The sequence below is a fragment of the Nicotiana attenuata genome, chromosome 2, assembly GCF_001879085.1.
Source record: "Nicotiana attenuata strain UT chromosome 2, NIATTr2, whole genome shotgun sequence".
In the NCBI taxonomy this organism is placed as follows: domain Eukaryota; kingdom Viridiplantae; phylum Streptophyta; class Magnoliopsida; order Solanales; family Solanaceae; genus Nicotiana; species Nicotiana attenuata.
In genome coordinates, this window is record NC_031990.1 from 54,567,434 (window position 1) to 54,580,212 (window position 12,779).

The following is a 12,779-nucleotide window of genomic DNA, read 5'->3' on the forward strand; positions in this document are numbered from 1 at the left end:
ATACGTAGGCAAACCTCATCGATTCCGGCCCACAATTTTCAAAAAATTTAAAAATATTTTCCTTTTAGTTCCTTATTTAGAAAGTCTTTCTTTTAGACTTCAATTTAAAAAAAAAAATTAAAAAAAATATTTTCTTTTAATTTCTTCTCAAAAATAAAAAAAAAAGTTTTTCATTCTTCTTTTGAAAATTGAAAAGAAATTCAAGATGCAAAAATATTTTCTTTTTCTTTAGAAGTACTTCTTTCATAAATTCAAAATAAAAGTTACAAAAAGCCAAAATATTTTCTTTCGTCTTTAGAAGTCTTTCTTTTTAAAAAATTTCAAAAAAAAATGAAAATGAAAATCTAAAAATATTTTCTTTCTTGTTTAGAGGTCTTTATTTCGAAAATTTCAAAAAAAAAACATTCAAAATCCAAAAAATGTTTTCCTTGTTAGGAGCTTTTACGTTCAGATTTCTTAAAAAGCAAAAGAAAAATAGGGTTAGCTTATTTCCTTTATTCCTAATCTTCCCGAACTAGGCAAGATCTGATTCATGATAACATATGATACGTAGGCAACCCACATCAGGTTCGATCAACCATTAAAAAGAAAAATGAAAAAAATGAAAAAAAATGAAAAAACAAAAGTGAAAAAATGATGATAATAATAAGGACCGACTGAGTCCATTCTAACGTGTCTTTTGTTTTGAATTGTGAAGAAAGTTTGAGGTGGTCGATTTGTGGTAAGCGGACAACACAAAATCCAAGGAAAAATGATAACTGACATCGAAGCTATTACAAGTGCTCAAGAGACTCAGGGTCAGAGGGTTCGACAAGAGTCTATTGTGTTTGAGGAAAATAGAATACTGAAAGAAACAGCAAATGACCAAAAAGTGTCAAGCATGGGCCAATGGTCAAGGACCGAATATTTTGGTCTTACATTAGTTTCGATATCTTTTTGGAATATGAACAAAGAAGAGAAGATAGGCTCATTACATTCATAAAAAAAGATATTATTTGCTACATAGCAAGAGTAGTACCACTCTCCTGAGTACCACTAGTACTTGTTTGATCTTCCTGCAAACATTGAGAAGCCTGCCCAAAAGATGGCACGGGAAGAAATGACCCAAAGAGTGAAAAGCCTAGAACAACACTTGAAAAACATGCAAGGGTTGACAGGTCAGAAGAGTATTGCCTTCAACGATCTATGTATGTTCCCCGATGTCCTCTTGCCACCTTGTTTCACGATCCCCAAATTTGAAAAGTATGATGGACATGGAGACCCCATAGCCCACCTGAAAAGGTATTGCAATCAACTAAGAGGTGCGGGAAGAAATGAAGAATTGCTAATGGCTTATTTTGGGGAAAGCCTTATGGGAGTAGCCTCCGGATGGTTTATGGATCAAGACACATCTGCTGGTATGTCTGGGAAGACATGGCACAGGCCTTTGTCAAACAGTCCCAATACAACATCGACATCGCCCCAGACCGTAATTCCCTTTCAAACCTGAAGAAGAAACCAACTAAAAGTTTCAGGGAATATACCATTAAATGGAGAGAGCAAGCAGCTAGAGTTAAGCCACCCATGGATGACCATGATCCAATCACTGTCTTTCTTCAGGCGCAAGAGCCAGATTATTTTCAAAACATGATGTCCGCAGTGGGTAAATCCTTTTTGGAAGCAATCAAAATGGGGGAAATGGTTGAGAATGGTCTTAAGACATGAAGAATTATAAGTCAAGTAGTTCTCAAAGCCGCAACACATGCTGTCCAGATTGAATCTGATATATTTAGTGACACGAATGAGAAGGGCGAAGAAATCATGATGACATTAGGGTCGAGAAGAGGTCCTAAGAGAGCATCTCGAAGGTGTGACCAGCCTCGTCTGTTTTCCGATGATGCTCCTGAGCACTACTATCCACCTCAGAGCCCACAATACTCTGTTGCTCCATCTCAGTATGTTGTCCAGCCACCAAAACACCCTAGAAAGCGCGCTCGAGCATCACAAAATCTCCACCAGCCTCCATAAAATTCTCAAGTGCCCTATAACCCACATCCAAGACAGGGGTATAGAAGGGAACAAAGGTTGAAAGATAATTTTACACCAATAGGAGAGTCCTATGCAAGCTTATTTGAGAAGTTAAAGCATTATGACATGAGTGCACCCATTCCTCCAAATCATGTGGACCCACGTGCAAGAAGCTTTGACCCTTCTAAAAGGTGCGAATACAATTCCAATGCCCAGGGGCACAATGTTAAAAGCTGTTGGGATTTGAAAAGAGAAATAGAAAGGATGATCCAGGAAACACTGATTGTGATCCAAGATAGTGACACCCAGAATACTATGCAGAATCCTTTACCTGCATATGATGATGCACACTTTGTGGAGATGATGCCTGGTGACATGGAGTATGAGAATCCTCTCGGAAACTTGCCGACTAAAATTGGAGCAGGCCATGGTGATTCTGATGAGCAAATTTGTGGCTAAATGTCAAGCCTAGCAATTGAAAAGTCATTCCCTCCTCACTAGGAAGGAAGCTTGGTAGCTTGTTTGATGTTTTTCTATTATCTGGGTTATTTCAGGGTTGTGATCCAGATTTTATTTGTTTTATTGAGTCAAACCCTTCTATCATTCTATTATGTTTGTATGAGTCATGCCTGTCTGTTTCTGTTGCTATTTTCATTATCCGGGTTATTTTAGGGTTGTAACTCGGATTTTTGGTTGCTTGTTAGTTGTCAAACCCTTCCATCCTCATTCAATAAAATACAGTTTGTCCTTTCGTGTCATTCATTTCCTAGTTCTTTTTTCGCTAGTTCTAATGACATGACATGCTGCGGAAATTTTGGCCAGATCTTAGAAACTGATTTAAGCTGGAATTGGAAAACTGAAAAGAAAAACTTTTGAGGATGAATAAAGAGTTGAAGTACTTTGGAATTAAGGTCGAGTAAAATTCACCTTCAAATCATTGTGAAGATCGGGCTTGAGGATGTTTAATCAATTGAAGTTTGTTGGGAAGTTTGACATTAAGGGATGGAAAGTGTCTTGTGGCCACGAAACACCAAGAAGACAAGCATGTTCATCAATGATGCGATTGCGACAAGATAATATGATTGGCATTCCCAAGGCTGGGAGGCCCTTTTTCTGCTATCCAAACACTTTATACCCTTTGATACCCCTTCTGAGCCTGTGTTATTTTCTTTGACCACCCTCTTTTAGAATCAAGTTTAGAGTCAAGAGTAAAAAAAAGGAAAAAAAAGGAAAAAGAAAAAGAAAAAAAAGTCCATGTCCCAAGAGTAAAAACTGGGGCAATTCTTAGAATGTTCAAGTGAAAAAAAATGAAGAAGAAAAGAACTGTCAAAGGTCCATGCCCCAAGAAAATAGAAGCTGGAGCAACTTGTTTTGAAAATAAAACAAAAAAAAAAGACAAAAGAAAAAAAATGACAAAGAAAAATAAAGGAAAAAAATAATAGTTAGGTCAGATATTTGAACTACATTCGACCTGATTCCTTAAAAAAAGATACGTAGGCAGCTCACGGTTCGGTCCAACCAAATAAGAATTCAAAGAAAAAAAATTCCAAAAAAATCCCCAATAGTTGAAACTGGGGCAAAGAATTTATTTCACTTTTGAAAGAGTCGATTCCAAGAATTGTAATTCTACAACCCCCTTCATTTGAGTCTACTTTGATCCTTCATGTCGACCCTTCTGTCTAACCCGAAACCTTCCAAATAAAGACCTCCCGATATGCCAAGAGAAGCATGCAATGAGCAACGGTTGTCACGCTAGAACAATGTCAAGTTGCTCATACAAGAAAACAAAAGAAAACGAAAAATAAAAGAAATGAGAGAGTCTTACTAGTGAAAACCCTCACGGGCACACTAAGGCGACGGTAAGTAGAGATGAATAAATGAGAGAGACTTGTTTGTAAAAAACCCCCAGGGCGCGACTAGTCGAAAGTGAGTCATGAAGCCGATGCAAAGGATCGGCACGAACAAGCCCGACTTCAAAGGTCATAAGAATGGTAAAAGGGAAGATTTTGGATTAGTTTGATAGATCAAGCCGTTGAGTCCAAAATGCATGTCATGATCATTAAGGCTAGTTAAAAAAAACACTCTTCCTTCTGTCCTTCCGGCAGGGGGCATTTCTTGTTAATATTCGTTTCTTTGCATCATTGTGTCCTTCACTCTGAGTCAGTCCTTGTCAAAACAAGTAAGAAAAGATTTCATAATTTGCTACCAGCTTTTCAGTTGCACAAAGTAAATTTGGCCAGCACACTCAATTATTACAGTCAACAAGCCTTAAGGATTCATGCAAAAGCTTCCCCCAAGACTGTTGTCAGCCTACTTGGCGCAAGCAAAGATAACTTGTGATTCTCTCTGACAGACAACTTGCTCAAAAAGCAGGAAGTCGTTCAAGATATCAGAAAAGGTCACCTAAGCAAAAATCTCTAGTTGAGATAAGGCTGATTGAGCCACAAATACAAATGGTACTAAGTGTGAAACAATCAGTGTTGATGTAGAGCAAAAGTCTCTTGAAACCGACTCAAGCTGATTGAGCAAAAGTCAAGCTGCCCAGGACTCAAGGCCACAAACCGACCACCATTTCCAAAACTGGCAAATTTTTCTTTGTGTGAAACAGGAACAAAGCAGTGCAAGGAAAGGTGTTCAAAAAAAAGAGAAAAAGAAAAAAAAAGAAGGAAAAGAAAAAAAAGTGAACTCAAAGTGCAGAAGCGGAGAAAAGATGTGGACTGCTCAAGACGTGATTGAAGTCATAAGCTTTGCATGTCCCGCCTTGACCCGAGAAGTTGAAAAAGGAAAGAACCAGCACCTGCAGCTAACAAGCATCAAGATTCAGATCATAGTCCGCATGAAGAACCAACCAAGACTCAAGATCAACCTTCAGAAGACTCATAGATAGGAATCTTTTAACTCGTAGCTGATAGGCTTAGTTAGTCTTTTTAATTTTGATTTTGATGTAATAACGGGATCGCGGACCGGAACCTCGACGGCACCTCAATCGGCTCTCCACCTCGGCATCCTCCATCACTATTCCTAATTCTGAACTACCCGTGGCCTGATTCCTTTATAGCCAAGGATATGATGGCAGCTCAGTTACCAGAGCTCGATCACATTCTCTTAGTTTTTGGTCTGTTTTCTAAATAAGGGTCGGGTCAAAAAGTCTGTCTCGTCGTTCTTTGTCTGAAAACTCTTCGCATTTCCAGTCAAAGAGGGGCAGCTGTAGACATGTAATTTTTTACCCTCCCCCAAGATTTTACAAATTTTAGCGTAAATATTTAATTTAGGTTTAATATTGCTATTTTAAATAGTTTTGACTCTTTTACTTTATTTTTATCACAAAAAATAAAAATTACAAAAAGAAAAATATTTTTTATCTTTAGGTTAAAGTAAATTAGTATATTTATATTTACAATATTATAACATTTGAAATACAAAAAAAAAATTAGTTTCACTCGTAGTATTTAGTTTTATATTAGTTTATTTTAATTTAGAGTGATTTTTACATTTTTGTAGATACGTTGTATTATTTGGTCTTTTTAGCTTAAGTTCAAACCCAAAAGACATGGTCCAACCCAATTACCCTTAGCCCAAAACATTGAGCTCAAACTCATTCCCCATTTGATCTAACCTAATTCCTACCCCTATAAAAGAATTCCTAATTCCTAAATAAAAGATCTAGACAGCCTCACCTCAAAACCACAAAAATTACACCTTCAGCGGCGAGCTCCTCCGGTAAAGTCCTTACCGGCGATAACAGACACAAAGTAGGTGCTTATTGCTGCTACAATGCCATAAAAATGAGTAGCTAAAGAAAGAGAGAGTGTGCTTGTGTGATATCTCCCATCTACACTTCACACTAATTACTTATGCTTGTGAAATTGGCAAAGCCGTTAGAAATTTCGGCGCACAAATCCTGATGTGATGGAAAACCAACGGTTACCCCAAAGCAGTGAAGTCAATTGTGAAGTTGGTTCATCTGTTGAGAACGAAGAATCAAGGAATTCTTCTATATCACGTCACTGGATAAAGAGGCAGGGTTTCCATCTTGTCGAGTGTGCCAGTGTTCTGAATCGGACAAGAAGGGAGTTGCTGCATTAGGATTTCTAGGAATTATTCCACCATCACCGGATGCATACGGTAGCAATGGAGAGGTGAAGCTTGATTTCCTTGAAGTGGTGAAAAATGACGAAAATGTTTCCTTCAACAGAAGTAGCGCGAAAGGATCTGCACTAGTTGAATTCATTAGTCCAAAAGGGGAGGTTTTTGTTTGTAATGGTGATATAGAGATGGGTTATGATGAGAACCAGGACTATTTGAATGAGCTTCACTGTGCGTGCAAAAATGATCTTGCTATGGTACACTACGCTTGTGCACTTAAGTGGTTTATTAACCATGGATCCACCTTATGTGAGAAATGTGGATCCGGAGATAACGCAGCCGAGCTCCTGCTATGTGATAAGTGCGACAGTGGATTTCACCTGTATTGCCTAAGACCCATTCTTGCATCTGTTCCAAAAGGCTCTTGGTTCTGCCTCTCTTGCGTTATTAACAACGAAAAGCTAACCATTGTCAGATATTCGGATATTTTAGTTTATCGTTAGACTGAGGTCGATTTGGGTTTCGAGCTTTCCGGTGTCGATTCGAGGTTTCGATTTGTAATTTTGGTGTTTCAATTCAAGGATTGTTGCTTTGATTAGCCCGATTGATTTGCAATTTTCAGCTTTGTTCATCAATAGAAGGTCCATTTCACAATTTTCATTCTCATTTCATTTTGTTGCGATAGCTTGGTGCGCGTGTTGGTTGATTTGTGATTCTGCGTTGTTTGAGTAGCATGTCTTAGTTCTCATCTAAATTGTTTTAATTAGTTTTTATTTTGATTGTGATGTACGTAGTCTTGGTTCTCGAATAAATATTTTTAATTGGGTAGATGGAAAAATTGGAGTTGTTTATTTCTGGGCAAGGAATAAAAATAGGCCGTAAGGTGTGTCTTGAGCCATAAGAAATCTGGCCAAGTAATAGATCATGTTAGCTCGCCTACTTTCTCCCTAATAATATCTTGTCCATAAATTTGGTATCACAGCAATCTCAAAGATTAGGAAAATAATTCAAATGCGCTAGTTGCTTTAGGTGCGATTAATAATAAAATCATCGTGGCTATGAGTACGGTTCTCGTGGCATGGCCACGATACATAAATTCAAATTCAGGTGTGCATTTCATGTGACCCAACCATAATTTCGAATAATAATAAAATTAAACATGTTGTAGATCGTGGATACGAATCCCGTGATGCGACTCGCAATGTATTCAAAACAAACGAGTGCGCGACACCGCGACTTGTCCAAATAAGTTTCGTAAATAATGTTAAAAGCGGTTGAAAGGAATAAAATGCACATAGGTTTAAATATGTAGTAAATCAGATAATTAGGCTAATTTTAATAGTTTAAGCAACCATGCTTGAACCACGGAACCTAGGAATGCCTAAAACCTTCTCCCGGGTTAACATAATTCCTTATCTAGAATTTCTGGTTTTGCAGACTTTTAAATAAAGTCGATTTTCCTCGATTTTGGATTTTAAAATAAACCGGTGACTTGGGACACCATAATAAATATCCCAAGTGGCGACTCTGAAATAAATAAAATAATCCCATTTCGAATAATGTCACTTAAATTGGAAAAACTCCCTTATATCCCTTTCGTGGTAGTGAAAAGGAGGTGTGACAGCTCTGGCGACTCTGCTGGGGATAAAAGCCCAGAACTTCCGGTTCAGGGTTCAAGAATTCGAGCTTAGAATAGTTGTTATATATGGCTTTTATTTATTATCTGATTTTATTACATGTTTGGGCCTAATGTGCTAAATGCCGCTTTTTACCGCTTTGATATTATTTGAACTGTATATAAACTGTTATGAAACCTTTCTTTTCTCATCTTTGGGGATGTGCACGCTGGCGTGACTCCTTTTCTATTAGTTTCATACCTTAAATAAGAAAGAGGCTCGGACAAGTTATAAAGCCGGATGACCTTTTGGTTCCCGGTACGTAGCCCCCTCCTCGGCTCGAGTTGTCCGCTCGGGTACACCAAGTCTAGAACAATATACCCAGGTTTTAAACCTAGAATAACTCAGCCTCATGTCGGATCCCTAGTAGAAACGTTTGTTTGCATCATGTGCATTTGACTTTGGGGACTCAACACAGGGGTTGGGTCCGTCTAGGACAGGTGGACCCCAGAATTAAAAGACCATCCTGATGTATTTTTTACGTGCTACTTATACAATTATTTGCTTCGGTTTGCATGTTAACCGGTTGCTAGAATAGGGAGGAAATTGGGAAAAATAAAATTGAGGTATGAGAGAGATAATTACCCGCCTTTGAAAAACCTGGTGTCCAAAATATACTGAAACTCTGCCAAACACCTGGTGTTCTAGCAACGGTTGTCACGCTAGAACACTGTCAAGTTGCTGTAAGTAGAGATGAATAAATGAGAGAGACTTGTTGGTGAAACCCCCCCAGGGCGCGACTAGCCGAAAGTGAGTCATGAAGCCGATGCAAAGGATCGGCACGAACAAGCCTGATTTCAAAGGTCATAAGAATGGTAAAAGGGAAGATTGGATTAGTTTGATAGATCAAGCTGTTGAGTCCAAAATGCATGTCATGATCATTAAGGCTAGTTACAAAAAATACACTCTTCCTTCTGTCCTTCCGACTGGGGGAATTTCTTGTTAATATTCGTTTCTTTGCATCATTGTGTCCTTCACTCTGAGTCGGTCCTTGTAAAAACAAGTAAGAAAAGATTTCAAAATATGCTACTAGCTTTTCAGTTGCACAAAGTAAATTTGGCCAGCATACTCAGTTGTTTCAGTCAACATGCCATAAGGATTCATGCAAAAGCTTCCCCAAAGATTGTTGTCAGAATACTTAGCGCAAGCAAAGATAACTTGTGATTCTCTCTGACAGACAACTTGCTCAAAAAGCAGGAAGTCATTCAAGATATCAGAAATGGTCAGCTAAGCAAACATCTCCAGTTGAGATAAGGTTGATTGAGCCACAAATACAAATGGTACTAAGTATGAAACAATCAGTGTTGATGCAGTGCAAAAGTCTCTTGAAACCGACTCAAGCTGATTGAGAAAAAGTCAAGCTGCCCAGGACTCAAGGCCACAAACCGACCACCATTTTTAAAACTGACAAAATTTTCTTTGTGTGAAACAGGAACAAAGCAGTTGAAGGAAAGGATTTCAAAGAAAAAAGAGAAAAATAAATAAAAAGAAAAAAAAGAAAAAGAAGTGAACTCAAAGTGCAGAAGCGGAGAAAAGATGTGGACTGCTCAAGACGTGATTGAAGTCACAAGCTTTGCATGTCCCGCCTTGACCCGAGAAGTTGAAAAAGGAAAGAACCAACACCTGCAGCTAACAAGCATCAAGATTCAGATCATAGTCCGCATGAAGAACCAACCAAGACTCAAGATCAAGCTTCAGAAGACTCATAGATAGGAATCTTGTAACTCGTAGCTGATAGGCTTAGTTAGTCTTTTTTAATTTTGATTTTGATGTAATAACGGGATCGCGGACCGGAACCTCGACGGCACCTCAATCGCTCTCCACCTCGGCATACTCCATCACTGTTCCTAATTCTGAACTACCCGTGGCCTGATTCCTTTATCGCCAAGGATATGATGGCAGCTCAGATACCAGGGCTCGATCACATTCTCTTAGTTTTTGGTCTATTTTCTAAATAAGGGTCGGGTCAAAAAGCCTGTCTCGTCGTTCTTTGTCAGGAAAACTCTTCGCGTAGTCAAAGAGGGGCAGCTGTAGACATGTAATTTTTGACCCTCTCCCAAGATTTTACACATTTTAGCGTAAATATTTAATTTAGGTTTAATATTGCTATTTTAAATAGTTTCGGCTCTTTTACTTTATTTTTGTTACAAAAAATAAAAATTACAAAAAAAATATATTTTTTATATTTAGATTAAAGTCAATTAGTATATTTATATTTATATTTATAATTGTATAACATTTGAAAATATAAAAAAAATAGTTTCACTCATAGTATTTAGTTTTATATTAGTTTATTTTAATTTAGAGTGATTTTTACATTTTTGTATTTACATTGTATTATTTGGTCTTTTTAGTTTAAGTTCAAACCTAAAAGACATGGTCCAACCCAATTACCCTTAGCCCAAAACATTGAGCCCATACTCATTCCCCATTTGACCTAACCTAATTCCTACCCCTATAAAAGAATCGCTAATTCCTAAATAAAAGATCTAGACAGCCGTCACCTCAAAACCACAAAAATTACACCTTCAGCGGCGAGCTCCTCCGATAAAGTCCTTACCGGCGATAACAGACACAAAGTAGGTGCTTATTGCTGCTACAATGCCTTGAAAATGAGTAGCTAAAGAAACAGAGAGTGTGCTTGCGTGAGATCTGCCATCTACACTTCACACTAATTACTTATGCTTGTGAAATTGGCAAAGCCGTTAGAAATTTCGGCGCACAAATCCTGATGTGATGGAAAACCAACGGTTACCCCAAAGCAGTGAAGTCAGTGATGAAGTTGGTTCATCTGTTGAGAACGAAGAATCAAGGAATTCTTCTATATCACGTCATAGTCTGGATAAAGAGGCAGGCTTTCCATCTTGCCGGATGCATACGGCAGCAATCGAGAGGTGAAGCCTAATTGCCATGAAGTGGTGAAAAATGACAAAAATGTTTCCTTCAACAGAAGTAGCGGGAAAGGATCTGCACTAGTTGAATTAATTGGTCCAAAAGGGGAGGTTTTTGTTTGTAATGGTGATATAGAGATGGGTTATGATGAGAACCAGGACTCTTTGAATGAGCTTGGCTATGCATGCAAAAATGATCTTGCTATGGTACACTACACTTGTGCGCTTAAGTGGTTTATTAACCATGGATCCACCATATGTGAGAAATGTGGATCAGGAGATTACGCAGCCGAGCTCCTGCTATGTGATAAGTGCGACAGTGGATTTCACTTGTATTGCCTAAGACCCATTCTTGCATATGTTCCCAAAGGCTCTTGGTTCTTTCCCTCTTGCGTTATTAACAACGAAAAACTAACCATTGTCAGATATTTGGAGGTTTAAGTTTATCGTTTGACTGAGGTCGATTTGGGTTTCGAGCTTTCCGGTGTCGATTCGAGGTTTCGATTTGTAATTTTGGTGTTTCAGTTCAAGGATTGTTGCTTTGTATAGCCCGATTGATTTGCAATTTTCAGCTTTGTTCATCAATAAAAGGTCCATTTCTCATTTTTCATTCTCACTTCATTTTGTTGCGATAGCTTGGTGCGCGTGTTGGTTGATTTTTGATACTGTGTTGTTTGAGTAGCATGTCTTAGTTCTCATCTAAATTGTTTTAATTAGTTTTTATTTTGATTGTGATGTACGTAGTCTTGGTTCTCGAATAAATTCTTTTAATTGGGTAGATGGAAAAATTGGAGTTGTTTCTTTCTTGGCAAGGAATAAAAATAGGCCGTAAGGTGGGTCTTGAGCCATAAGGAATCTGGCCAAGTAATAGATCATGTTAGCTAGCCTATTTGCTCCCTAATAATATCTTGTCCATAAATTTGGTATCACAGCAATCTGAAAGATTAGGAAAATAATTCAAATGCGCTAGTTGCTTTAGGTGCGATTAATAATAAAATCATCGTGGCTATGGGTACGGTTCCCGTGGCATGGCCACGATACATAAATTCAAATTCAGGTGTACATTTCATGTGACCCAACCCTAATTTCGAATAATAATAAAATTAAACATGTTGTAGACCGTGGGTACGGTTCCCGTGACGCGACTCGCAATGTGTACAAAACAAACGATTGCGCGACATCGCAACTTGTTCAAACAAGTTTCGTAAATAATGTTAAAAGCGGTTGAAAGGAATAAAATGCACATAGGTTTAAATATGTAGTAAATCAGATAATTAAGGCCAATTTTAATAGTTTAAGGAACCGTGCTCGAACCACGGAACTCGGGAATGCCTAACACCTTCTCCCCGGTTAACAGAATTCCTTATCTAGAATTTCTGGTTTCGCAGACTTTTAAATAAAGTCGATTTTCCTCAATTTGGGATTTTAAAATAAACCGGTGACTTGGTACACCATAATAAATATCCCAAGTGGCGACTCTAAAATAAATAAAATAATCCCATTTCGAATGATATCACCTAAATTGGAAAATCTCCCTTATATCCCTTTCGGGGTGTAAAAAAGGAGGTGTGACACCTTCGATTGTAATACCTCTCGATTCGTTGCTTTTGGGCGGCCAATCGAACAAGGGCACTTTCACGCCTTTCATCCAATAACTCCAGGCTCGTATTCATGGCCTCGTCATTTGATTCCTTTGTTGCATATCGGAGTCTGATACTCGACTTCCCGCCTTCGATCGGTATTAGAGCTTCGGCGCCATAAACCAATGAGAATGGGATAGCCCCGGTACTGGACTTCAAAGTTGTGCGATATGCCCAAAGAACTTCGGGCAGGATCTCTTTCCATTTTCCCTTAGCGTCAGTCAACCTTTTCTTAAGGTTTTGTTGGTCGATTCGTCTTGTCCGTTCCTACTAGGGTGATAAGGTGTCGATAAGATCCTTTTGATCTTATGATCTTCGAGAAATTTGATCACTTTACTGCCAATAAAATATTTTTCGTTGTCACATACAATTTCGGACGGTATCCCGAATCGACATATGATGTGGTCCCAAATGAAGTCAATGACTTCCTTCTCCATGACCTTCTCGTATGCCTATTTTCAACCCACTTAGAAATATAG

The 12,779-nt window shown here is 38.3% G+C and overlaps 1 protein-coding gene across 1 annotated transcript; it reads left to right on the plus strand.

The window, feature by feature from the left end:
* LOC109219829 lies at positions 1,328-6,596 on the plus strand. The gene is made up of 3 exons (XM_019384299.1): positions 1,328-1,468; positions 1,753-1,934; positions 5,987-6,596. Exons 1-3 carry the CDS (start codon positions 1,328-1,330, stop codon positions 6,594-6,596), a joined length of 933 nt encoding a protein of 310 aa, XP_019239844.1.